At 39.2% G+C, this 27,939-nt stretch overlaps 2 protein-coding genes across 2 annotated transcripts in view; both read right to left on the bottom strand.

Moving 5' to 3' along the window:
* Positions 1–399: 399 nt before the first annotated feature.
* On the bottom strand, positions 400–1,226 carry CARTPT (CART prepropeptide). The gene is made up of 3 exons (XM_030969116.1): positions 1,080–1,226; positions 917–1,000; positions 400–622 (listed from the first exon to the last, which is right to left on the bottom strand). The coding sequence occupies exons 1-3, from the start codon at positions 1,221–1,223 to the stop codon at positions 515–517; spliced, it is 336 nt and encodes a 111-aa protein (XP_030824976.1). The 5' UTR covers positions 1,224–1,226; the 3' UTR covers positions 400–514.
* Positions 1,227–7,932: 6,706 nt separating this feature from the next.
* Positions 7,933–27,939, bottom strand: part of MCCC2 (methylcrotonoyl-CoA carboxylase 2) — a 46,668-nt gene continuing 26,661 nt past the window's right edge. The window contains exons 8-17 of the mRNA XM_030968935.1: positions 24,053–24,117; positions 23,044–23,143; positions 22,046–22,141; positions 20,780–20,852; positions 20,505–20,581; positions 18,417–18,483; positions 18,007–18,163; positions 17,115–17,229; positions 15,739–15,824; positions 7,933–8,282 (exon numbers count right to left, since the gene is read on the bottom strand). Of these exons, the coding sequence (XP_030824795.1) occupies positions 8,165–8,282; positions 15,739–15,824; positions 17,115–17,229; positions 18,007–18,163; positions 18,417–18,483; positions 20,505–20,581; positions 20,780–20,852; positions 22,046–22,141; positions 23,044–23,143; positions 24,053–24,117 (954 nt within the window). The 3' untranslated portion in view covers positions 7,933–8,164. The remainder of the gene's footprint in view (positions 8,283–15,738; positions 15,825–17,114; positions 17,230–18,006; positions 18,164–18,416; positions 18,484–20,504; positions 20,582–20,779; positions 20,853–22,045; positions 22,142–23,043; positions 23,144–24,052; positions 24,118–27,939) is intronic.

Here is a 27,939-nt window from a genome sequence, read left to right as displayed (position 1 = left end):
CGGGGCGGCAAGAGAGAGGGGGCCAAGGTGCTTTGGGCACACCCGCATCCCCCCTGCCCCCGCTACCCCCAGCCACCTCAGGGGAGTCCCCTGGCCCCGGCTCCTCCAGCCGGCAGCGGGTGGATGTTTTCCGCCCGAGGAAGGAGCCGAACAGCCCGGGGCACGGCACGGGGCCAGTACGGCTTCCCGGCATGGCTTGGCACTACTTGGGTCTGCACTGGGACGGCACTGCAGCTCCCGGGACGGGCACCTCTACTCCCAAGGCACGGCCCGGGATTTTCCTGGACGGACAAAAACAAGCGGGGAAGGAGGGGAAGGAGAGAACGGGGTGGGGCGGGGGAGAGAAAGAAAACAGCTCCACGGATGTCGGATGTCACGGACGGCGTTACACGGGCGACGCGGGCACTTCTCGCCGCGTTTCTCGGGCGGAGGAGCTGCGGGAAGTCGCCGGCACGTCGGGGCGGCCAGACGTCAGTGCCTGCGCTCCCGGCGGCTTGTCCCGAGACGCCTCTGCTTACAGGCACTTGAGAAGGAAGGAATTGCACGACGTCCCCCGGGGGCAGTCGCAGAGCTTGCCGATGCGAGCCCCTTTCCTCACGGCGCACTGCTCCCCGGCGTCGCACTGCGGGCAGCGGCCGGCGGTGAGTGGAACCGCCACCAGCCGCGGCCCAGTTCTGTCTCGTCCCGTCCCGTCGCGTCCCGTGCCGCCTAGCCTAGTCCCATTCTCTCTCGTGTCGTCCCGTCCCGTCTAGGCCAAGTCCTATTCTATCCCTTCCCTTCCCGCCCCGTCCCCATTCCGTCCCTTCCCGTTCCTCTACCATTCCGTCCCGTCCCCCCTCGTTCTGGTCTACCCCCTTCCCCTTCCTTTTTATTCCCTTCCTGGTCCCGTCCCGACCCGTCCCGCCCGGACACCCACCATGGGCACCTGCCCGAACTTCTTCTCGTAGTGCGGTCCCCTCTTGCTCTTGAGCTTCTCCAGCACCTCCTGCAGCGCCTCGATCTGCCGAGAGACCACAGAGCCGCCGTCAGACCGCGCCCGTCCCGCTGCCGCCCCCGCCCGTTCCCGGCCCCCGCCGCACCAGCTCCTTCTCCGGGGAGGCGCCGCCGCCGCCGGGCGGTCCCAGGTCGCGGGCGCGGCGCGGCGGGGTCGATCCGTGCCCGCGGGCGCTCAGCAGCAGCGCGGCCGCCACGGCGCACAGCGCCAGCGCCCGGCAGCTCTCCATGGTGCTGCCGCCCCGCCGCCGCCGCCGCCGCCTTTATAGCGCCGCGCCCGCCCCGCCGTGCGTCAGCGCCCACCGCCGCCGCGCCCCGAGTGCCGGCACGGCACGGCACGGCTCCGCACCCCCACCGCACGAGCGGCCCGATCGGCGCCCCAAAGCGCCGGCCGTCCCTGGCCCTCGGGCCAAACAGCGGATCCATCTCTGAGGGTGGCCGAGGGGAAGGTGGCCGGCCCAGCCGCACCCCGCCTGCGCTCCCTGTGCTCGTCCACAGTCGAGAGCTGTGGGCAGAGTGGAAAACTATTGCCTCGCTCCTGGGGGCTGGGATGGTTGAGGGAGAGGGTGGACAATGGACACACAGAGATGAAAGTGGAAGTTGGGCTTGCAGACTGGGGAGACTAGGCTTGGAAGTCAACACAGGCATCTGACAGGAGGGAGGGTAAGTACCCGTGGGCTAAGGAAAAACACGATGTGCTAGAAGGAAGGAAGAGCCATGTGGGAGAATTAGCCTAAAGGAGTGGGGGAGGTAGGAGGGTGGTAGATAGTGGTGATGAACAATAAGCTGATGAGGATGTGAGTACTTGAATAAGGACAGGTGGGAACCAAGAGTGTGGGAAGGCTCAGGGCCACCGAGAGCAAGGCAAGAAGCAGCATCAAAAGGCCCAGGATAAAAGTAACTGCTAATATATCAAGCAGAACTGTGAATGGTGCTTGAGGTCAAATATCATAACACTGAACAGGTCCTTGGGGAGCATTATACACCCTGTGTGTGGAATGGGGCCACCTCCGTTTTGGGAAAGAAAAAGTGCAGTTGCCAAAAGGACACCTAGCATCAGACATGTCATTCAGACACTCGTACCAGCCCAGTGGCCTCGTGTCCATGAATATTCTCACTAAAAAGATCGTTGGCAAGTCAAGCCTGCCCAGGCCTCATGGCCACAGCAGGGGCAGCTCTTCCCATTAACAAAAGCAGTGGTATGCCAGGAAGAGCAGGAAGGACAGTCAGTGCTCAGCCTTTCTCCAGCCTCCTCTGGGACAAGGCTGGGGTAAAACAGGGCTGCTGAGCAGCAGTTTGCTGGCATGAGACATTAGGCCATCTGGTTGCTGGGACAAGGAGGCAACAAGCTGGGTCTGCCTGTGAGAAGGTTTCACTTCAAGCTCGTGGCTCTGAAGTGGCTACAGGGATGTTCCTGCCTGCAAGTCAACAGCAGCAGGAACTGGGCTGTGTCTCCTTAGGTGAAGGGAGGATCATTTGGAGAAGAAAGAAACTGGAAAACCTTGTTAACAAACTCTCCCAGGTTGTTAACAAACTCTTAACAGCTGGTAATTTGTAGGGAAGCTAGGAAGGGGAGTTAGGAACAGCTTGAAAAGGCAATGCAATGTGAGCACACACACAAGTTTGTTTAAAGAAAAGTTGAACGGGTCCAGGCATGTATTTTTCCAAGCAGATGGGCATTTTTTCAAGGGAACAAAAGAAGTGTGGTTCAACAAGTAATTTTCAACTGCATCATTTTGTTTGAGGTTCTGATCCCTCTATCACATTGCTTGCCTCCGGTACTGTGTGTTCACCTCTTGCTGTTACCTCCTCCCACACACTCCTATTGATCATCACATCCAGCAAAGGTCTTATTTGTAATTGCTGGTCAGAGTAGAGATCCTCTGTTTGTCTGCGTGGATCCTCCAGCTTCATTTAGCCACGGGGAAGGTTAAGATTTCCGATGTCAGGCTGGTGGAGACCACTCATAGCGAAGTCCAGGCTTTGTTCCCAGGCTGGGGCAAAAACACAACCACATGCAATACTGAAAATGATGGGTATGCCAAAACAAAATTTCTTAGAACAGAGAAATAATCCAGGCTATGAAAAATGCAACACTTCATACAGAGGGGCACATATATGGCCTATTCAACTTTAAAAGCAGCATCTGTGAAGCCTGACCAAAATTTCAAACCATATTTTACAGTATGAGGATTACTCATGCAGTGTTGAACACACCAGAGATGCTCAGAAAACATCACTGTTTTCTTTCCAACTTACACTTCCAGTAAAAAGCTGAATTTAATGTTAGCTACTCCAGTAAAATTATTGTTGAATATGGAGGCAATTACAAATTTCTGTTTCCAAAAGTAATTTTGTCTGTCTGGCTACGGACACCCACAGAACTATACAAGTTTCTGTGCCTGTTACTGAATGTATCACACTGTCTCTGCAGACATCACTGTCCCTTGTTCCCCATTCAGCCATTTTTGTACACTTTGTCTCCAGCACTAGGGGATAAAAAATCAGCAGGATTAACATCAGCAGAATAGCTGAATATTAAATCAGAGCATCAGAGGCTACCAGAGTGTCAGAGGAAGGGGTCAAGATACAAAACCAGAAAATCACTGTTTACAATTACAAAAAGGCAGGTACTTTCCAACAGCATCAGTAGCCAGTCAAAAGACAGCTGGCTATGGAATGAGGGGAGCCTGTGGCACCTAAGCACTTAGCTCTGGGTAATCTATATGAAATGCAATCAGACACTGGGGATAGACAGCTCTGTTGTACCAAAGTACTAATCCAAGTTTCTCAAAGCTTACTTTCTCCATGCAAATATTATTGCACACAAGGTACAAACAGAACACTACCAATGTTTATTAGCATCTGTACATCAAATGGATAATTTTGAAAGTCACACATGCTTTTCATAATCACATTCTTCCATCATGATCAATTAATTAAGTGTACTTCTAAAAGTGGGAAAATAATGGAGGTTTATGTTGATGCTGGGGAGCAGTTTTGAGGCATTTATGTGTGTTCTAGTTTTGGCTTGGCCATAGACATGGAGTTGGACAGATTTTAGGGCTACTAGACTGTAGAGATTAGTGTCAAGCATTTGAACAAGTGCTCTGCTGGATCAGAGACACAAAAATGGACATCTGGCTTTAAGCGGATGCTTTAAGGCTTTGCAAGAAAGCAGTGGGCTTTTATAACTGCCTTGTTAAATTGCCTTAATTTATGAACCACAGTTAAAAAATAATATACCATCATTGGTTTTCTGAATCAAGACTTTTTTTTTACTGAACCCTTGAAAAGTGAGGAAAATCTAAGATAAATCAGAGTTACTGTTGAAGTAATAAGAGTCCAGAGGCAACTTGAAAGACATCTATTTCAGCAGGAGAGAGCAATTCATCTTGATGAGTAATAGATTGGAAAAAAGCCACTTAAATAAAAGATGGGTTCTCAGAACAACAGTGCATATACCAATGCCCACACAAACAGTGAAGCTACAAACTCCCCAATAAACAAACCCCACACGGGTGGAAGAGCAGGGGGAACAGGTCCCCAGTGGCTTCTCCATTCCTGCAGGCAGAGCTATCACAGAGGCTGTGCACTATCCACATCTCATTTCAGCCCTGGAAGCAGGCTTGTAATGATTGTGTTACAGAGGCTCTACCTTGATGTTTGTTGAATAAACTGTCACCAGTTTTGATTGAAGACCAAATTGTAGCTCCCAGGTTCCCAGCACCTTCCTAGCTGCCATGAAAATAAAAAGGAAAATGGCAATGGGTACATTTTTATATCAATCCTGAATTCACCACCTCAGCCCAGGTAATTTGAAAAGGAAACCCTTGGTTACTGCAACAGTCTCTAGGGACTTGAAAAGACGCTTAGCACACCTCATTCATGGTTTCCCATTTCCTTCTGTAGAGGTGCTTGAAAACACCCTCAGGGTCACAGCATCGACTCTTTTCAACTCCTTGCAGTTAAGTGTTAACCTCTTAAAGAAACCATGTCTAACTATCATGGAGGAACAGAAACCTCTTGGCCTCCCCTCTTCTCAGAGGCTGGAGGGAGGCACACAGCTCAGAACAGCTATGCCCAAGGCAAGACTAGATAGAAGCAAAGGTCCCCAGAAGTCTAGAGCACCTGGTGTGATGTTCTGTCCACCACAGTTTGTGTGCTTGATATAGCACAGCTATTTCCCTTGTTCCTCAACCTCCATTTGAAAAATCAGCATCATCCCAAGCACCACCCTTTCCAGTAAGGAAATAGATTAGTGGTTGTGAGCTGCTTCAATACCACAGTGAAGAGGTTACATGTACCAAAGACAAGTAGGAGAAGTCTTGAAATAGTCACCCACAGCTTTTACATTACCTCTGCCACCATGAATATTATGCCCTTACAGTGGCAGCTACCTTTAATCTAAGTTTATTTAAAATGTCTTTTCACTCCAAAAGAGATCCTACTGGTAGCACAGTGCCAATGAAAACTGAAAATTACTGTTAAAATGGCATCCATGTTAAACCTAAAAAGGAGCTGCTATTGCAGAAGTATAAGAGTCCTGGTGGTGGACAAAATGTGAGAGCTCTGGGTGATTATTTTGAGACAGCATGAATAGATCTACCAACATCATCAAATGTAGTACAAGCATGGGGTCCAGTTCCTCGCTCCTGCTGACTCCACAGAAAAAAATGTTTTTCAGCAAACCTCTGCGCAGCAAGAGACCATCTCAGCAATCAGAACACCATCACACACGAGGGGCACTGCGTGCAGTGCCCCATACAGAATGCAGCATGGTAACATGCAAAAGCATTTCCAAAATAGCTGTGTAGTGGAGGAGTGATAACCACTAGTGGCTCTCCGAACTGCTGCTCTGCAGTGAAGATCCTGCTTGGTAGTGACCGCTAACCAGATCATGCTGATAGGATGCTAAGCCTGTGATGATTAATTTCATTTGCTTAATATGTTTCCAAAGCTAAGTATTATTAAGGCAAGAAGACTCCTATTTAATCAGACGTGTGTTTTGACTTTACTTGCATACATATTCAGAGGAAGAAATATTGACAAGTGTAAAGAACTGTCTTTTCAGATGTAACAAGCAACAGGGAATTACCATTCTCAGAAGCATCTTTCCAAACATATCTGTCTCCTGTATTCTAGGATTATCTGTTACTGTCTCCAACCTGGCATGATTTAATTACCAGCCTAACTGAAAGAATGCATTCCAAATAAAAATATTATTCAGAAGAGATCAGATTTCTTAGCAGAAACAGGCAGTAGTCCTCATGGCTTTGGAAGTGACAGGCAAAAGTGACCCCCATAATTAAGAACACAAAGACAAGTGCTGGAACTGATTGTTAACTGGAGTAGGAGAAAATACAGTGCATTTCTTCTTATTGAAAGCCACTAACAGCATTTCAGGGTCTGGAACTCTTTTTCCCCTTGCATATATTTCATATTTACATTTATATTTACATTTATATTTACATATAAAATCTGTACTTAAAAGTAGGGTATTTTCAAATGCATTTCAGAAGCTTACTAATCATAAGTAATTTCACTTTGCTTTCAGGATCAAGAAATCTTGGGTCTATGCCAAACATGTTCACAAATGTGGTAAGTGGCAAAAATGCACAGCTCTGTGCCTAGTTGGCAGTACTTTATTATTCTCTGTTAAATATTTATTTAATATACTAAGAGTAAGCATGAGAATGCAGACCCACAGAAGTAGTCTTTCTAGTGGTGCAGAACACACCAGACTTTGGATACATTTCATCTTGGTAAAAAGAGTGGGAAAATTGCTCTTTTAGTGCGCTTTTTAGCAAGTGTGCCAGTGACCACAAAGCTAAACATACACTAAACAGTCTATATTGTCTGTATCCTACACTGAAGATCCTGATTCCAAGGAATTATTTCATTTTCTTTTTTGCATCTGTCTGAGACCCAACTGGAAAGGCTGGTAGACAGCAGACCTTCCATCCTCCTCCTGGATCCAAGGAGAACTCCTTTCCACACAAGCCTAAGAAGATTACAGCTAGTACCTTACCCTGGGTGATCACTCCTCTTAGCAGTCTTTCCTCTCCCCACACGCCAGCAAGGAGAGGACCTCTATTCATGTACACTGGCTCTTCTTGCACTTGAATCTCAGTTAAGGGTATTTCTGGCAATAGCTATCCGGGCACCTGTAAAGCAGAGCTAGATAAACTGAAATCACCTCCCAGCTAGAACAGTATGTAGTTTCTTCAAGGCACACAATGTTTCTGAAGAGAACAAATTAAATGACAGACACTGAGTTCTTGAAAACTTTACACTCCAACAAGCTACCCTTAATAAATCAGAATAATCAGAAAGCACTCCAGCATTGCAGAACTCCTTAAATCAGTGGATTTCAGGCTTCTGCTTTGAGCAAAGCATTGATCCTTGTGGAGAGAACACTCTGTCTTTGTGAAACCAAAATTAACAAAAGGAACACACGCCAAGATGTTTAAACACTTTTGCAGCAGTCTCTGTCCTCATACATGCTCTCAGCAACCTGCTGATTTCATAGATACCAGCACACACCTCCCATCTCTTCCAGAAAACATTATGCATCCATTGGGTTCAATAGTTGTTTTGACTTCAGGGAACCACACAGAAAAGCAATGCTTTTTGGATGAAAGCCAGAGACAGAACAAGATGACAACAAATGCATGAAATCTAAAATTTCATGCTGTGTTGAAATCCCTGGCTACCCTTATAGCACTTCCCTTTCACAAAAATTATTTATTAGCAAATGTGGGTTTTTCTTTGTTGGACTGCAAAAGTACTTTCCATTTATAGGAGACATACAAAAGAGAATTAAAAGAAACACAAGAGCTGATAAGCACCAAATATGTAGCTTATATTGTACATTTATTTATATAAGAGATAGTATCAATAGTTTCTTGTAACATAAAGTACAATGCAAGAACTTGCAATTTATTAATGCAATGCAGTTATATAAGCACTTAAATGACAAATATCAAATGACTATCAAAAAACTGAAGCACTGTGTGACAATTACAGTCAGTGAAAATAATGATGAAAGTTTCATTAAAAATAGCATCTTACAAATCTTTATTTTTAATCACCATAATATTGCAGCTAGTATGCTGTCCAGCCCCAAATAAAATACACAGAGGTAATTCTGATGATCACATGTTTAAGTTTACATTCTGAAAACTCCAAATTCTGTCTTCTTGGTGGGTGCATTTAGTGCTGCGCTGAGACTGAGGCCCAAGACCAGTCTTGTGTCAGCTGGATCAATAATTCCATCATCCCATAATCTAGAGAAAAGCCAAAAACATAACAAACCAAAACTTTTAATAATGAAAGGAAATCAACATATACAACTGGTATACTTTCAAACCCATGAAATTTGAAATGCTTCAGAAAAAGAAAGAGGAGTAAAGAGCTAAATTATACTAAAAACAATGGAGTCAATTCACGCTGTTCATCAATGCAATAGACTGGTGTCCATTATTCCATGGAATTTGTCTTCTAGAACAATGTTTACATTTTAGGTAAGTGAAGAATGTCAGACCTACATATTTTAAACAGATTCTTCATACTTAATCATCTCTTTCAGGAAAAAAAGCCCTCTTTGCATGTTAATGTTCATGCAGAGAATGATCACCTGTCAATGACCTATCTAATTCTATTAAGAATGCTTGCACTTCAAGGATTATGTCATATCATTATTTACACTATTCAGGTTAATTCAACTGCCAGATGAGGATGATACAAGTGTTTATTCCTTTATCATTAAAAAGCCAGAAAAAATTTCAAGTATTTTCAGAATTTCTGTGGTGGGTTGACCTTTGTTGGATTCCAGGTGCCCATGGGGCTGAGCTGCTCTATCTCTCTCCCTTCCCAGCTGGACAGAGGAGAGAAAATAAGATGGAAATAAACAATAGGTTGAGATAAGACAGTTTACTAAAGCATAAGTGAAAGTTTGCATGTGCACCATGTGAAAAAAAACTTTATTCTCTACTTCCCATCAGCAAGTGATGTCCGATGTCCAGTCACTTGCCAGGAAGCAGGGCTTCAGTATGGCATTTGCTTGGGAAAGCAAACACTGTAAATAACCAATGTTCAGTCTTCCTCCAGCTTTCCTTAGCTTTTGGAACTGAGCTGAAGTCATATGCTATGGAATATCCCTTTGGTTTTGTGTCAGCAGGCCTAGTTGTGTCCCCTCCCAGGATCTTGCCCACCCCAGAATACTGATGGGGGAAAAATGTTGGAGAGAGAGACTAGTGCTGCGCCAGCACTGCTCAGCCAAGCCACTGCTGTGCTGTCAATACCCTTCCAGCTACTAATGCAAAGCACAGCACTATGAGGGCTGCTGTGGCAAAATGAACTCCACCTCAGCAAGACCCAATACAATTTCTGTCATTTATTTTACCATTAAGTTCATTTCTAAACAACTAGAAGATACTATCTTCCTTAAACAAAGCCTGAAGGCAATTAAATTACAAATGAGCGGTTGTCAAATTCCCAGGTCCCCAAAATCACCAACACTTGTAAAGAGTCTCTTTGATATTATCCAAAAATTTAAAGTGTTAGTGGCATCAATTCTCAATGTACCTAAGTTAAAATCCATGTTGAAATGAAACTGTAAGTATTGTTATTTCCCCAGCAAGATATTTAAACAAGATACCACACTGCTCATTGAAACCCAGTCTCACTTAAACAAATACATACTTAATCAGCATCTGCAGAACACATGCATCTTTGGTTAAGAGAGGGATGCTCCTCCTCCATCCCATCTTTCCCTAGAGACTTATTTTGCATTCTTTGTGAACTTACTTCAGTGTTGGCTAATGCTTAACTCTTTGTGAAAAATTTAAAAATACAAAAAGCAGCCATGAACAGGAAGCCAAGAATGACTCCACCAAGAGAAGACACACAGCCTTTCCCTTCTAACTGAAATTCCATCTGCAAATTTTAGTTTGTTTGGAGATAATTTTTGGCAAAACCTATTAGACAGGAAACAAGATATTTTGCACTCTTCTTTCAATCCTACATGTGCCAACCTCACTCCCAAGAGGACTGCAAACTGTACATAAATACGTGCTCATAAACTCAAGGCAGCAGCAGACACTTGAGTGTTTTCCATATTTGCTTTATTTTGTCATTTGCTGTGAAAGTAATATTGATCAAATCAGATAAATATACTAAGAGACTGACAATATATGCTTTTCATTTTACAAGTTGTATCTATCCTAGGATGCACAAAATAGAATTGCAGTAGATGACACCTTTAACGAGACCAGACACAAAGGTTCAGGCTCAGCTCTAGGAACATGTTTTCAAAGTTAGACAAGAAAAAGGATACCCAGCTCAGAAAGAATATTATAGATCTGATCACAGTGCAGCTTCCCAAGCAGCAGACTGTTAAACTAAACTGGGCACAAGAGTAAAACTGAAGTATAGAAGAAGAAAGGGTTTGGAGAAGGGAAGACTTTGCTGCTAATTGGGCAAAATCAGACTCTTTCTTTTTTGGGGGAGAAAACCAAATTTTGATTTAAGAAGTCTTGTACTACAGTAGTTACGATACTCACTGACCTGGCTGCCAGGTCCCAGTAATAAGAGAACGAATTCTGGAAAAATGATAGAATCATAGAATGGTTTGGGTTGGAAGGGACCTTAAAGATCATCTAGTTCCAATCCCCCCACCATGGGCAAGGATACCTTCCACTAGACCAGGTTGTTCAGAGCTCCATCTAACCTGGCACTGAACACTTCCAGGGATGGGGCAAAGGATTGCTCCTCCGGGCAGCCTGTTCAGTGCCTCACCACCCTCACAGTAAAGAATTTCCTCAAATGTAAAAAGGAGAAAAACTTATGGCACAGTAAAAAAAGCCCCCTGCTATAAACCCAAAATACAAATAAAAGAAAACTGTAGCTCTAACTTCTTCTCATTTCAGGATTCTCAGTGTGTACCTCCCTTCTTGTGGGCTCGTAACTCAAGCATTGGAATATTCTAAAAGCCACAATTGTACCTGCATGGAAATGGCACTAACAGCAAATTCTGTTTCAGGTGACACAAGAGCTGTCTGTATCAGAACTCAGATAAAGTGCATGGTCTAAGATCCTGCTGTCTGACGCCTGTGAGTAACTTCTTTCCTAACTGTATTTTTAAATTTTAAGTAGTAACTAAATTTTAATTAGTAACTCATTTTGTTAAAGTATTTGGGCTTACTTGAGCTTATTTGGCTGATTTGGGCAATACTCAATTGAAAAAACTCAAGAGGAAGTGCTTCTTACCACATAAAAGTAAAAGCAATTGGGAAGCTTTTTTTGTTCAAAATACCCGAAGAAAAGTGTAACTTGGTTTTACAGAAATTTACTGAGATCTTTGAATTTTCTTGATTTTTCTCAAGACAATGGTTGCAGCTCTAAATACAATCTAGCATGACAGAATGGCCAAGACAGTATTTTCTATACTTTCAACTTCATAGAGTGTGCCTTACCAAAGTTTGATGCATGTGCTTTTTTTTCCTTCACCTTGTATTGATATTTTGATTTAGTTATGATGAATAAAGTCAAATTAATCTGACAAAGGAATGGAGAAGATTCTCCTTAATAGTGAAAATAAAGCAGTTCTGTGAGGTCAAATCTATCCCAACCTTCTGTTTTCTTAAGACTATGAAAAAACCTCCCAAATTTATGAATAATCTCAAATACATTAATTTATATCTTTAAGCAAATTTTGGTTTTTTGACTGCTACAGCTTTGTTTGCTCTCTATATAATTTTTTCCCCAATAAATACCTGCAAATAACTTTCTTATTTAGCAAACATATTGAAACAGAATGAGGGAATTCATAATACTTATAATGTTCAACACATCTGCTCAGGGCCTGGAAAGGGCAGGGATGAACTGACTCCAAAAGAAGTAACCACTCAAGTTAAATCACAACATAGTGCAGTACCTTGCAAGACACTACTTCACTGTGATTACTGCTGTAATAAATATCCAAACATGAAGCACATTTCAATGGCAGATTTGGATTGTTTTTTATTTTTCCTTTTTTTGTAACAACACAATTGACTTATATTGACAACTGCGGAAATTTTATGTTGCATGGAAGTCAAGCTGCTTTCATATGGTCACCTCTGTTTTTTGCTTCTCTTTGTTTAAAGAAAACCGTATTCTCTACTGGAGATGTAACATTAATAATTAAACTATCTATTAAAATCCCGTTGCAGGAACATGAGTCACACTATGCTCATAAAATATCTGTAACTGAGATAGTGTGAGTAAAAGAAATGAAGTTGCCTAAAGTAAAGTGCTTGTGCAATTTGTTAAGATGCAAACCAGTGAAATCCTTTAAGAAACCTGTGAGCAGATTAATTTAACTCATTAAAAACAGTGCTGCCTAATGACTGCCATTAATTAAGACTGCTCATTGTCAAAGGTTCTAATCAAAAAATTGGTTAAAGTCTGATTAGAAAATACAACTGCAGGGAACAGTATTGACATCCTGTACATATAGCAAGTTATAACTTATAAGCAAAACAATAAAAACAGAATAAACAGAGATAATTTCTTGTCTTTTAAGATCTTCAGGGCATTTTCCTTTTCTCTCCTTATTACTGCTAAAAGCTTGATTCAAAGCCTAATGAAGTCAAGTGGAAGGGTCACATCAATCTCAATGGCTATTAAGGGTGAGGCAGACATTAGGCAAGAGGACAGCATGAGGAAGCCTCCAAATCAGCTGGACACAAGCAGCAATACAGACAACAATCTTTGTGCCCATCTATCATTTTTTGTTCTCTCAGAAATGCAAAGCTGTTTGTTAGAGTTTCTTTGCTGACCTCTTTGGTGGAGGGCTCTTACAAAACAAAGGCTGTCTGGATTTCATCTCAATTACAGTACTCTGATATTTGGTAGACAATCATCTGGGTTTGTACCATGCCTGGAGCCCAACAGGAATGGGCTGCAAAAGGGACAGGGTTACTCCTCCCTGAATTACAGCAAATGCTTGCTAATAAGCAGCTGCTGATGTTGGCTGATTGGAAAGGGTTGTCTCCAAGGTGCAAGGTGAGTGGTACATCTACATCCTTCCCCTTGAGCACACTTGCTGCGAAGATTGTAATCCACTTCATCTCATTGTTCCTGCTTGGACAGCCTACTCCACAGTAATGAAAATTTCTGAACTATTGATCTGAGATCTTGCTTAGGAATTAGTTAATGCAAAGCATGAAAGGGCAGGAAACATGAGTATATCCACTGAAATACCCAATTAACTCTACAAGAGAGCAATTAAAAGCTCCTAGACAATGCAGAGTGCACCTACTTTAACTAAAAAGCGAGAGAAACCAGCCAGAACTGCTTTGACCTGAGCCACTCACACACTGTTGTCAAAAGCACTCCTTTGTGAAAAGAGGCATTTTACCTTCATTGCTTATAGCCAGGTAAGCCTCTGCAGGATTTCAGATCTGACATTTGACTTCATGTCTCAGCTGGGCTTATTATCTTGAATGCAGCATCACACAAACCCAACCACATGCAATCCAGACCCACGCTTCTCTCAGCCAACTCACATCTGTGGATGTCACACTTCCTTTCCAAAAGGAAACAGTACCCCGCTTTTTCAAAAAAATGACATGTCACTTAGCACTAAAAGCACTTTCTAACACCTGGGCTGGGCAAATTTAAGCTATTTGCTGGGGTGACTACTAGATTAACAACTTAACTTCACAAAATGGCCAGATATTCTGAAAATATAAACTGGTAAACGTTGTTCATCAGACAGCACAAAGTTGACATGAAACACTCAAGTTTCACATCTAAAAATTAGACATTAAAAATTCAAAATGTGATTTTTTTAATGTTAGTCTTAACTTTACATGTAAAACTGCTTTCTTACAGATCAGTAACTTACTGTTGTAAATACTGTCAATCATCTGTGGGTTTTTGGGAGCAGATAATTTTTTATATTGCTAATATATCTAATATATTGAATGTTAAATAAATAATGAGTAAAAGAGTATGTTTCCAGTGAGCATATAAAAAAAAAAGTAAAAAAAATCATATTATTCATCTTCTCTGGCATAGGGATTAATTTTAAATACAGACAGTTTGACTAATTTTTAAATGTTATTATATAAGTGGAATATTCTTCTCCTTAAAATCCAGTTATAAAAAATTATACATATTTTTTCATTTTTCCTTTTTGCCTTAGAGCATAAAGTCAGCTGTTAAAAGTCAGCTGTAAGAAACTTATGTGCTATTTCTCTTACTACCCATAGAAGATCAAGCTTGATGAAGGTATTCATTTGATGAAACATTAAAATTAAAGTATATTCCACTATCCCTACACAAAAGAGCAAAAGTCAACAGTCATTTCATATCTTACTTCTGATCATGAAGAAGGGGCTCTTCCCAGGTTACCTGCCCCTGCTCCCACAGTGTGTATACTTCCTTCTTACATCTCAGTTTGAGGAGAAAACTGAGCTCAGCTATGCCAGTTTCCACCCTGCCATGCTCAGTTTCCTACACAAAGGAGTAAAGAGCTCTTGTGCTCTAAGAAAAGTGTCTTTAAAGAATTGCCAGCTCTGATCAGCCCCTCTGTCTTTAAGGAGTTTCTGAGGCAATCCCATCCACTAACCCTTTAGACATCTGGAAATTCACTCTTCCAGATTTTAGGGTCTGGAGTTTCTCTTTGCTGCCTCACATTCCTTGAGATCCTGAACTCCACCAGGCTGTGCCTGCTGCTTCCAGCTATAATCTCTTCAGGGAGTCCCTCTGCACTGGTGAGTGCCAGGCCCAGAAATGCTGCACCTCTGGCTGGCTTGCCTGACACCTGCACCAGAAGTTCTCTACATACTCCACGAGTCTCCTGGGCTGTTCACTGCCAGCTCTGCTGCTTTCACAGCTGACATATGGGTCACTGAAATATGCTACCCTCTACCATCATTAGCAGCTGAGAGCCTGTGGAAAATTAGCTTTTGGATACCACAAGCAGAAATATATGCAGGAAGATTAGTACTGACAGGATGAAACTAATGCAGAATAACCATCAAAGGCCAAAAAAGCCCCTCAAGCTACTTTCCAGATATATATGGATCACTTCAGGATGCCACCTTGTTTCATTAGCCTAACTAGTTCCTGGTCATTTACTAATATTGCATCAGCCTGAGCATGAAGTGCTGCAAAGGACTTCTCAGCAAACATGAGTATGCAGCACCCACCAGCTAAAGCCCTGCATCAACACTGCTATCATCCAATACAATTACCTTCTATGACCATGACCTGAAATTTGCCAGTGGCTTCAGGTCATCTTGAAACTGCTACCTCCTTTTCCACTGGCCTCTTCTACTTGCAGGACCCCACTGAAATGAATTCCTCCTAATACATATGCAGCCGCTCATTATATTGTTTAATGAGCTTTAGAAAGGTGACCAGATACTACATTGGGGAGAATGATATAAAACTCATTCAGAATAAAACAGGTAACAATATAATTCCATACTACCATATAATTTCTTACAGAAATTCCATTCTACCATATAATTTCTTACAGAACCAGTGAAGTACTTCCTGCAAGCGCATGCTGTCTTCTGAAACAGTTCATGGTACCAGGTCCCAGAGCTAAGACAAGGCATTGGTCTGAATGCACATCAAACACAACTTTGCTTCCAATTGCTCTGTTCTGCTATTCTTTAGTACCAAGAATTAGAAGTTAAGGCCCATGATTACAATTAAGTGTTAGAATAGTTATTTGTATGTTACCTTGCACTGGAATAATAAGGGTTTCCCTCCTCCTCGAACCTCCTAATGATTGGCTCCTTCAAAGCTGCTTCATCTGCCTCAGACAACTGAAAAAAACACATAAAATATTCTTTAATATTTTCTTCTCCAATGATAGCAGAGCTTTATATGCAGTATCAACCTGAAGAAAATGCTTAAATTATCTAAATGCCTAAATGCCAAAGTTTTTTTTTACTCTTTTAACACACAATCATCAATTTTGCATGTTTGATAACAAAATTCAAATAGCACTTGCCAAATCAAGTGGGTGCAAAAAAGAGAATAAACATATACTTAACTGAATGCAAGAGTAATTGGTGACTAGAACTTAAAAAATTACTGAAGCTAGTGTATTGGAAAAAAAAATTTGGGTTGCCTTTGGCAAGATTTTTTAATAAAGTAAGTCTGCGCTATTCTAAGACTGGATTAGATCCAGTGTGATCCAGACTCGTCATAGTAATTCAGAAAACTCTCAAGTTTCTAACACATTTGACTGGCATTTAACTACTACTAATTATTTTTCTTGACCTTCTTTCTGGCTATCATGGATTTGGGAAATTAAGACAGACAGAGATAAGGGTGAGTATATTCTACCCACAGAAAGAACAAGTCAAGTGTTGAAAAGTAGTAACACTGAGATAATACGTTCATACTGCTTCACTATTCTGATTAACTATTCATGATAAATATGAACAATTTTTAGACATCAATAAAACCACTTCTTATGAGATCAAAGCAGTAGTATAACCATAAACCTTGCAATTAAAAAAAACCCAACTCAGCAGAAAAGAGTGTGCAGTGAAACTATAAAATATTACTATAAGATTTAGTAAGATATGTTTATTACATAAACAATATACCTCTAATTTTCAATTAAAATGTTGACATGAACAAAAACTTTTCCAAACCTCTCCAGACTTCTGTTGTTACTAGTCTCACAATTCTCAATCAGTGAATCATATGGAGATCAACTTTCTCTAAAAATGCCACCTTCATAATAATTGGAAAGACACTTTTTCCTGACATTTCTCTTCATACTCCCAATCCGAGGAGGACTCCTGGTTGCTTATCTCAGGTAGAACTAATAACTTGTTGCACAAAGTACAAAAATACAATGGTATATGAAAAACTCCTCTTTTTAAGCAAAAATAAGAAATGTTATGAATTATCTTCACATTTCAAAGAAGTAACCAATAACCTTTCACAAATTCTTCATGTTTGTCAATGCACTAGTTGGCACTGGGATAATTCACTGGTGTCTCACTCTCTTCCACCCCTTCCTAGCTCACAAAGTGACCAACTCCAGTAAAAGAGTAAGTGATAATTACTTTACCAGAAATGAAAGAAGAAAGATATACCTGTTTTCCCTCCCTTGCTTTTTGGTCCTTAGCTATTGTAGCTAGAACAGTTGCAGCTTGTTCCCCTCCCATCACTGATATGCGAGCATTTGGCCACATATATAAAAATCTTGGACTGAAAAAATACATATTAAACATTAAGGTACAACATTGTCACATTTCCTGGTGAAAAATTTTCACTCAACCAAGAATACATTTTTTTGTATGACAATTTTACAAAATAACATTTTCTAAAAGGTACATAAACATACTTCAGTGCTTGCAGCATTACATTTGAAAATGTAAAAATTCTGTTAATTTCCATTATTCACATTTTAAAAAAAATTTCTCTTTCTCGGATCTCTTCAGCTCACATTCCCAACCCACAGGAATTTTTCTCCTAAACATCCCAACTAACTTCAATAGTATGGGAAACCTTGAAAAATTAAATTTAAAAAATCAAATAAGCCATGTCCAAAGGGCAACAAAAAATCTTTAGGTGTTATACAAACCTTATTCATTAAAACAGGCTAATTGAAGTGAATAAGGGGTTTTTACATAAGCTGATATACTTTTCCTATGCATGCAGAATAAAGGACCAGCCTATACTGCCCAATGATTCTTTAAGACTTTACAATTTTTCCACCAAGAACTGAAATGGGAGAAAAGGATGTGAACAGGTTTACTTTTAGAAGGTCTCCTCTGTCACCTAATTCAAGGTGAATCATGAGCTTTATCAGTCTCTACAAATTTCAGGCTGTTATTTACTCATAAACATATTCATTAAGAACTCTGTTCTTTTCCAAATAGCACAACTTCTTCAAGAGTTCAGACAGTTTTTCACAATGGTACTTCAAGGTTATGTTTTCTTAAATTATTTCTATCTGCAGTAACAATCTGAAGCAACACTTACCTAAATGCTCTTCCACACATCCCATAATTTCCAGCTCCATAAGAGCCACCGATAATGACGGTTATTTTAGGTACACTGGCACAAGCTACAGCAGTTACCATCTTGGCACCATCTTTTGCTATCCCTCCAGCCTCATATTCTCTGCCAACCATGAAACCTGAAGAAATACAACAAGAACAAAAGGCTCACCAGTCTATATTACAATACTGTGCCCTATGTCATACTATGTGCTTCACAGCACATTGCAGAAAGAACTGAGGAGCAAATCATAAGGCAGCTGCTGACAGGCTGATTTCCAAACAGGCTGGAGATGTAGGTACTACACAGCACACAAGAGGCTGTCTAGAACACAGCCTCAACAATGAACAGTCTATAACGAAGTGAAACCTCAAAAACTTGATCTTACTCACCTGTAATATTCTGCAAAAACACGATGGGAATATTTCTCTGGCAACACAACTGGATAAAATGTGTACCCTGTGGAGAGGAAAAAAAGAAAAGAGTAAAGCATTGAAAGTTGGAAAAATGAAGCTATCACTACCAGCATTCTGAAGTCTGTACTAAATCCTTCTACAGAAGTCCATCACAGTATTTCCATCAGGAAGTGCTATACTACTTCTCCTTCACCCAAAGTTAACTGCAAAACATGCATTCACTGTAGCAGAAGTAAGAGGTCTCCAAAACTGTGTGAGACCACGAGAAAAACAAATAATGTCCTTAAAAAGCATTACTACTAATACTGAAAAGCTCAACTGCTGTGAACCAGCCAATATGCAGTTAAACCATAGACAGCGCCAGTGTGGCTTCTGACATTGACTTGGTAAGACTGTGTCAGAGAAATCAAGTCAGTCAGTCAGAAAAACATATCTCTCCATTTTCTGTACAAAATAAAAGTATTCTCTAAAGCTGGGAAAGGCCCATATACATTATTTACACATGGCCCTGCCAATTGCTGCAAAATTTTCTCCCTTTCCAGAAGGCAGATGCCCTCTCCCTATTTAGTAGCAAAAGACCAATTTCCTAGCAGAGTTACAAATAGTAGATTCCAAGCCTCTGTTTCAACCAATCTAAATCAATAAAGTTCCTCAGCTTATTTATACGCTTGCTGGTAAACAAAACACAACAAGGCTAGGTAGCACAGCAACTGAAAAAATATCTAAACTCTTCACTATATAAAACCTGCAAAGGCTATAAAAAGAAAAAAAGAGAGAAAAATAATTAAGTATAATCTTCAGAGAAACATGTGAATAACATAGTGATCATCATGGGGAAAATGTGTAACAATTCATTACAAAAATGCAAGAAAAGAAAGGAGTACTGCTAAAACATGTTGCTTATAGAACCAACATCATGGATAAATGTTTCTCTAGAGGTGAATTTCCTTTTACAGTAGTGATATGCCAGTAAAAGTCAGAAAATGAAGATTTCTTACATTTTTTTCGTTGTCAGGAAAAAAAAGTTATAGCACTAAATTGTTAGAAAAATAACAAAACTATTAGAAATACTGCAAGAGTTATTTTCTACCTGAAAGTAACTGTTAAAACAAATTTCAGATGAAAAAACTGTCATGTACTACAGTGCTTCAAATTGGAAGTATTCCTTCAGCACATGAAACTCAATTTTGTGTATTATTTTATAACAGCAATAAATCCAGTAAAATTACTTCCTTTCTCCACCTCTTATTAATGCTTCCTTTTTCTGTATATTCTCAACACCAATTTCCTCACCATTAGCTCAAGAAGCCTGTTAGAATAAAACTAGCATATATAATTGCTATTACAAAAAATTCAACTGATGGTTGTTTCTTGAAAAAATAAAGCAACACAGACCAAGGTAAACACTTTGCAATACTCAGATACTCTTTATCACCATCATTTCCTGAAGTTCAAACTGTAAAGCACCGTTAATTGTGATAAAATCACAATATTCTTCACACACAGCCTTTCATTCACAAAACAGGTGTTTTAGCTCACAGATTTTGAAAGACTGTACAGGTATTAACTCATTATTCTAAGCCAGGAGATGCCACAGCAAAATATGAAAATTAAAAGTCTGGTAAAACAATGAACTGAGTATTGGAATTAAGGTCTAAGATTTTCCAGGTATTACAAAAAACAAAGCTGTGATTTTCCATAGTACTTCGTGGTTTAGAGTTTAGAAATACCCAACAGAGTACTTGATGTAATCAGGACGGACTTTTCTTGCAACAGATGTAAGTTTCAGGACATACTATTTCAACTATGCTGTATTCACATGAATCCAAATGCTGTTCTGATGTTGGCTATCTTCACATCAGAAAAATCTACCAGACACCTTTTCTAAATTATGGCCAGGTTTTTTTTCAGCTTATTAACAGCTTATACCTGTTCTGCATTTATATGAAAAACGTGGAGCCAGTTCTTTTTCATTATTCAAAAAAGTTCCTCCTCTCAAGAGCAAGCTGTCCACCAGAAGTTTTGATTCTCAATGGTAAAGAAGCTAATAATCTATCTATTTACCTTTTTTGCTGACTCAGAGAAAAGAACTCCATTGTTTCCAATAATTCCTACTGGGTAACCAAAAATTCTTGCAAATCCTAAAGGACAAGAGATTAATTCATAAATTTCCATGTGTATTTATTTTTCCATAGCATATAAAGGTAAGACTTTCTCCTGGTAACAGAAAATGCTATTCTTCTGAAAATAAACATATTAAAAATATCAGTGGTGAGCCAGAATAAATCCAACTATAAAACCAGTGGGAACATATACAGAAAAATTATATTTCTACTCACCTGTAACTAAAGTATCCCCATACAAGGCTTTGAATTCATCAAATCTACTTCCATCTACAATTCTAGCGATGACCTTAAGAAGAAATGGAAAAATAACACTAAACTCCTAATCCTACAAGGTTTTTAATTGTTTATAAAGGACGGCCATGGCAACATATAACTTAAAACCTTTCCATTTATAGAACATCAAGCAGTCCACCATATAAACAGTCTGGATGGCAGGCAAAGCCCATTTAGTTTTTTAAGTGTGATTCATTCACATGTTTATAAAAAATGGATTTTCAAGACCAAGAATGTTCTAACCAAACAGCTAAATTACACAGGAACAACGTTTTCCTCATTAGTTGAATTTCAAAGAAAAACCTCTGCTTATACTAAACATTAATCAATAGCCTCTCATTCGTAAAGAAAAAACACATACAATCATGAGTCACTTTCTTAGAGATATGATTATTTTTAGGCTTGCTTGAGTTTGCAACATACAAAAATAATGAAGATCTGATTTGAGGTTTCTCTGTGATGCAAAGGAGCCATTTTTTAAAAATACAGATCCACTGCTAGCAAGATTTGCCGTAAGATACTTATTTCCACTTTAAAAGAACATAAATCCATACTCTTCAAACTTTTGAGAGTGAAGAAACTCAATGAAACTGTTCATCTCTTTTTCCCCTTAATGCAAAGCAAATTCTAGTAATTTCTGCCAAATATTTTAAGACGGGTACATATTAAGACTCTTCCTAAAATACATACTTGGCTAGTAGTGAAAAAGGCTCTGAATGTGAGATTTGTGGAAAATATGAGAAAGCCTGTTGGCTCATATGAAGGTTCCAAGGCAGATAATTACACTAAACCTGCAGTAGGGTACAATGGTCTTTGTACGCAGTTGGGACAAGGCTCAATTGTTTGGTGTGCTTATATGCTATAAATACTTAAACAATCTTTCACAGGACTGACAGAAGAAGCAAGCCTTCATATCCGTGGGCAAGTCCATAGAATACTTTGTCAAAGAGGAGTTCCCATTTCTGTCAGCTTTTTCAGAATATTATCAATCTCTCATCCTTGTTCATCCTTCTCTATAAAGTATAATCAAAACCGATCATATTTTCAACAAGTCACTGCTATTGCAATGCATCTGCTAGACAAAAATATAAAGAAGTAAGTACCCAAATCAGGTATTATCAATTATGACAAAACAAAGAGTGATTTCCTGCAAGAAAATAGATGCATATATGTATGGGTATATGGATCTTGTATTAATCCTCATACCTCTTTAACATCAAAATTTCTTTTTAGCTGATCACCAACGATTCCATATATTTCATCAGCTGGAAATAAAGGCTCTTCTGCTGGTTCTATAGTCACCTATAGCAATTTAACAAATAATTTACACAACAAAGTTCACATTATGATTTAAAAATTCAAACAACAATAACTTGTCAAATTCCTTGAGCACAGACTTCTCTTCACCAACAACATTAAAATGCCTGTACTGGCTTGTCATTTTGCATAAAGACCAAGTTTCCTAAACTGAAGGTTTCTCACTTACTGTTACCTTTTTCCTCCTCCTACATATATTTGCACATGTGCTCCCCTTCTTCCAGGTTATAAAAAAATTAGGCATGTCCTTCTGTTTGCCTACTTTCCCCCTGTGCCCTCCAAGGCAGGGAGCATTCTGAAAAACGGCTGAAGATTTTGTCACACAACTGAATGCAGTATCTTGCCTTCCTTGAACTCCCATTCACCCTCTCATATTTCCTACTAAAATAAAATACAGCAATTCCACCTCCACATGCTATCCATCCCATTTACTACAAGGAATTCTTAAATCAATACAATTCATTGTCAAAATTTAGATCTATCTCCTTGGTTTTCAACACCTTAATAATCTCAGAATGTCTACTTAAAAAGATGCTTTAGCAGGTACCTAATTTTAAGTCCATGGAAAAAGATCATGTGGGTTTAAAATTAAGTATCTTGCAGGACTGGATTAATCTAAAAGCGCAATTCTATTACTCTGAAGCACTCTTCTAGTCGCTTCATTCCTGCATTTAATCCCAGTAGTTTTATTGGGAATAATACAGCAGAAATGTAATTGCAGAACTGAAGCATCAGAGAAATATTTAAGGACAAGAACCATAACGTCCATTTTCAGATGTGTAAAGTCATAGACAAACATGTGCTCTATAAAACAAGTGTTATATCAATCAGGCAGAGAAAAGCATTCAAAAGTTCAACAATGCAATGTTTTCAGACTCTACACTTACATCCACTTTCTTCTGGAGATTCAAACTTCTTACAACTTTCCTTGCCAGATGAAGTGCATGATTGTCATCCAAAGCATAATGATCTGTTACACCAGATTTTCTGTACATAAACAACAATAGCAAGATGAATACTTTGGGGAAAAAAACGAACATAAATCAGACAATGAAAACTTGACATTTTAAAAGACCATTTTTCTAAGACCTTGAAAATATAGATGAAACAATTCAGCTCTGTTTCATTATGAAGTTACTTTAAAAATAAAACTCATGCCTGACCTTTTCTTCAAAATAGTACATTCAAGTTATCAGACATGAAATAAAATGCAGGAAACAAAAAATATAAATGGCAATATAAAATATAACAAGCATGGTTCATGTGCTGCAAAAATTAATTTCAATTATAAAGAAAAACATGTTTACAAAAAGGGCATGAACTGCCCTTCAAAAAATTCTTTATTCACTTCAAATTGAAGAAACAAGTGTTTATTATACAGCAATGCAAAACTTACTGTGTAATAATACCTAATTTTGTTTATTATTAATTGCAGAACTTGAAAGTGCACATATTTTTTGGGTTTGATAAGAAGTATTTTTTACAAAAAGCACAAGCTATTTTGATCTTACTTGTAGTGAATTCTACATGACAGTAAGAAAGATACAATCTGCAAAATGCATTATCTTTCTCAATACGTATTATTCTGTTAACACTAGTATTAAAGTCCTCCATATTATGCATGATGCTGAAGTATATTAGACATGTGAGTATTTTAAAGCAATAAATGAAGGAAACAATACTAACCAGAGTAACACAATGTAACTGTGATATCCTAACTATAAAACAATCAGTCAGCATCAGATAACACAGAAATAATTTTCAAAAGGTAAACACAGCTTAAGAAAGATCTAAAACCAAAATAAAATAAAGGAAGGGAAGGGCAGGGGAAGGGGAAGGGGAAAGAGAAGTCTACAATATGGAAGAAATTAACTCTGGGAAAAAATTTCTTTAAACCTGCAGTGAAGATCTGCCCCTCCAAGATCCTCTGCTGATACCTGTTCACCTGTTGCTGCTTTAACCTAACACAAGGAAAAGAAAATGAGCTTCACAGTTGACACTTGTCCTGCATTAATATTTATATCATCTTAGGTACAGTAATAATAGAGATCTTTGCAAAATACTTCTTCATTAATCTTATTTCCCTGTTTACTCTCCCTCAGAGCATCAAAATATGACAACACTGAATCTTGTAAAATTTTTTTTACTTTGTCTTTGTGTGCTTATTCTAGTGTTAATATGTAGTTTGTATTTACAAATATACTCCCCACTGTTACACTTACTGCTGTGTTCATAATTTGTGTGCATACACTTACACATCCTTCAGATTCATATATATGCCTTTTCACTAAAATTTTCTGAGCATTTACTATGAAATTTCAAATGGGATATTTCCAGGCATTGTTTCAAGCAAACAATACACTGGAAACCTAGGATTTTTCAATTTTGTGCTCTCTACGTAAACATTCCTGTGAATTTTAACTTACTAGCTTAAACAGTAATTTAAAAACAATTAGTACTATTATTACTATTAGTTATTAATTAGCACTATTAGTACTATTATTACTAGTACCATTAGTACTATTATTACTACTACTTATATTACTATAATTTTAAATACCATAGTACTATTATTATTATTAAATACTAACATTAGCCATTTAAACAACCATTAGAAGTTTTTATTTTCTAAACCTTCCAGTAAATACACAATAATTTAGTGCTTAAAAGAGCATATCAGTGGCATGTAACTGCTCGGATCAAGTACAGTATCTCCATAAAAGTACCTGGACTGCACAATCCAAAGCCTAGATCTGTGTAATCTTAGACCTGAAAGGGTAATTTAAAAGTGAATGGTCTCCTTCTTAGAACAAAACAGTATCGTTTACTACTGGGGTTAAAAAAAACCTTAGAAGACTTCTTGAGGCATTTCTACTCTACAGTAAGTGCTTTGAAATGGATTCCTTGAAAGCTGGAGAAACCATTCATCACCCACAGAGATTACAGAGGTAGAGTACAAGCAAGGGAAGGGAAAACTATCATCATTTCCAAAACAGATTTCAATTTCCAAGTTTCATATCTAACAATGAAGCACACCAATTATATAAATACATATATGTATTTTCACACACACTTCCAAACTGTCAAATTTGCAAATTTAAGTATAGATATTTCTTCAACAGTTAATTCTTGCTTTGAAATTTGAATTACCCATGGAATATGAAGGTGTGGCATACTAATTAATGGAAATTTTCTGCCAGAGACAATTAATGTGAGTCTTCATTAAACAGTGAACATAAGATACTTTTAAGAGAAGTGAGGAAGTTGTCTTCACTGGAAAGGTTATGCAGCATTGGAACAGGCTGTCCAGAGTAGTGGCTGAGTCACCATCCCTGAAGGTATTTAAATGCCTACAGATGAGGCATTTAAGGGTTTAATGCAGTTTAGTGGTGCATTTGGCAGTGTGAGGTTAAATGGCCAGACTCAATGACCTTTAGGGTGTATTATAAGACAAGTGATTCCATAATTTGATATATGATTTCTTTCTATGATTCTATGAAATAATGACATACACCTGTCATTATGCAACCAGTTGGAACAAACTATTACCTACTGCAGAACTTGGCACAAAGCTAAATAGTGCAATCATTTCCATTGGCACAGATGTCAGGAGATTAACTTTAAAGTATTTTACAAAACCAGTTTTTTTATTTTTCTGGAGAGGTGAAGTTTTCCTTCTCCAAATCACAATACTGGAGGTGAGGAGTCTGTCTGCCACGATGTGAGATTGCGAAGTTTAACTCCTCTGTTCAAAGCAGGGTCAACCAAAGAAGGTCGCTAATGACCATGTAATGACCGTGAGTTTTGAACAGCTCAAGAATGGAGATTCCACAAACTCTCTGGACAACCTGGTTTGGCATGACCAGCCTTGCAGAAAATGTCTTCTTACAACTAAACAGAATTGCCTGTATTTCAGTTTGTGCCTGGCAGCTTCTTGACTTATCACAGGGTACCAACAAGAATCTTGACTCTGCTATCTTTACTCCCCCTTGCAAGGTATGCATAGATTCGCCCTAAGACTCACCAGACTGAAAAGTCTCATCTTTCTCACGCCCTCTTCATTCTACAGATGCTCCACTCCATCATCTTAATGGATTTTCATTGGCTCACTCAGACTCATTCTGGAGTGCCCAGAGCTGCACCCTGCAGCCCAAATGTGTCTTATTCTGTCAGAGTAGGTGAGAACTAGTATATATGCTCCATCACCTTTCCAGATACAGCAGTGGAGCAGAGCAGTCTACAAACTGTAGAGTTTAAGTAACAGTTAAAGTTACTTAAAATTAGTGGTTGAAGTTACCTTAAAGTTCTTTAAGTTCTAACAGACTGCAAGTATGAGTCTCAAAAATATATGTGGGCATTTTCTAAGAAACACCTGTGCAAACTACTTCAGCTAGAAATTATTGAAAGCTATAAACATAAACTTTAGCTATGATATGTATTTTCCACAACAGATGAGGCCAACATGCAGTACACTCCACAGTACATAAATGCACATGAATTTGAAAAACTTATTCCCTATTTTTACCAGACTTTTTTTACCTCTGAGCACAGAAAATAGCAAATTTTACCTCAGGAAGGAAGAATCAGAGGTTTCTGGAACAAGAGCCTATAGATCTACATGACAGCCTGAACTACCAAGCAGTACTGCCAAAGATGAGGATACAGATAGTCCACTTGAGAAAATAGTCCACAGAAGAATGGCCCTGAATATTACTGCTCCTGTGACACATGTCCTCTTCTATTGAGATCTGTCTCTTTATGAAATCATTACTCCTCACCTTTCCAAAAAAGGAGGCCAAGAAAACTTCCATTTTAGATGGTGGACTGTACCTACAATTCATATTTTTTTATCGTACACATCTCAAGACTAATTATAAGTAACATCAGGGATATTTCTTTTTTCACTTCCTCAGGATGTTTTGTTTTAGGCAGGTAAGCAATAAAATCCAATCCAATTTCCTTCATATAGGAAAGATGTCTTGGGGAACAGAGCTTACTCAATAACTGCTAGAATATCTGCTACAGCATGGAATGGGAGTTTCTATGGGAGTCTGAAGTAGTTTTGACACTTAGAAGAAGGCAAGTAGAACATTTTCAGTGAGAATATGAAAAGCTCTACAGAACAGAAAGGCTGATAGGTGGAGATAATAAAGTTTGACATATACGCACAAAGATAAGCATCATTACATCTGCAGGTTGCTAAGAAACAAATTAAATTGGAGGATAGTTGTGAAATCTTCCTCTGAAAACAGGGAAAGATTTTAAAACTTTTTAACTTCATAACACTCTTGCAGTCACTGACTTCCCTAGTGAAGTCCTCCCCTTGAGGCCTGACTCGGGTCATCCTTTTCCAGATGTCTATCCTGGCAAAAGTCTCATGAGCTACATCTCAGTGGCATACACATATGATCTAAATTGCCTTGTGATGTTAAATTATTACCATTCCCAGAGAACAAGCATCTGGTTCTCTTTTTTTAATCTTCCAATCCAGTTTTCTGGGTCATACTGGGTATTAGATGTCTTACTGAAAACCTTTTGAAAAGGTTTGTACTTGAACAGCTCAGGTGCTCCTGCAACCAGGGCAGTTACTCCTAGTTATAGTAATGAACCTACTAACACTCTGATGTACAAAGTTCATGTCTTTCATCACACTAGTTTTCTTATCTTAAAGGAAAGACGTACAAATCACATGTTACTCACTCAACTAATATTCTCATATAGTATATTCTTTCATGCATATGTCACTTTCCAGCAAGAAACTCCAAATATCTAAATTACAGTGA

This window comes from Camarhynchus parvulus, chromosome Z (assembly GCF_901933205.1).
Source record: "Camarhynchus parvulus chromosome Z, STF_HiC, whole genome shotgun sequence".
Classification (NCBI taxonomy): Eukaryota; Metazoa; Chordata; class Aves; order Passeriformes; family Thraupidae; genus Camarhynchus; species Camarhynchus parvulus.
This window is presented reverse-complemented; position numbering and strand designations above follow the sequence as displayed.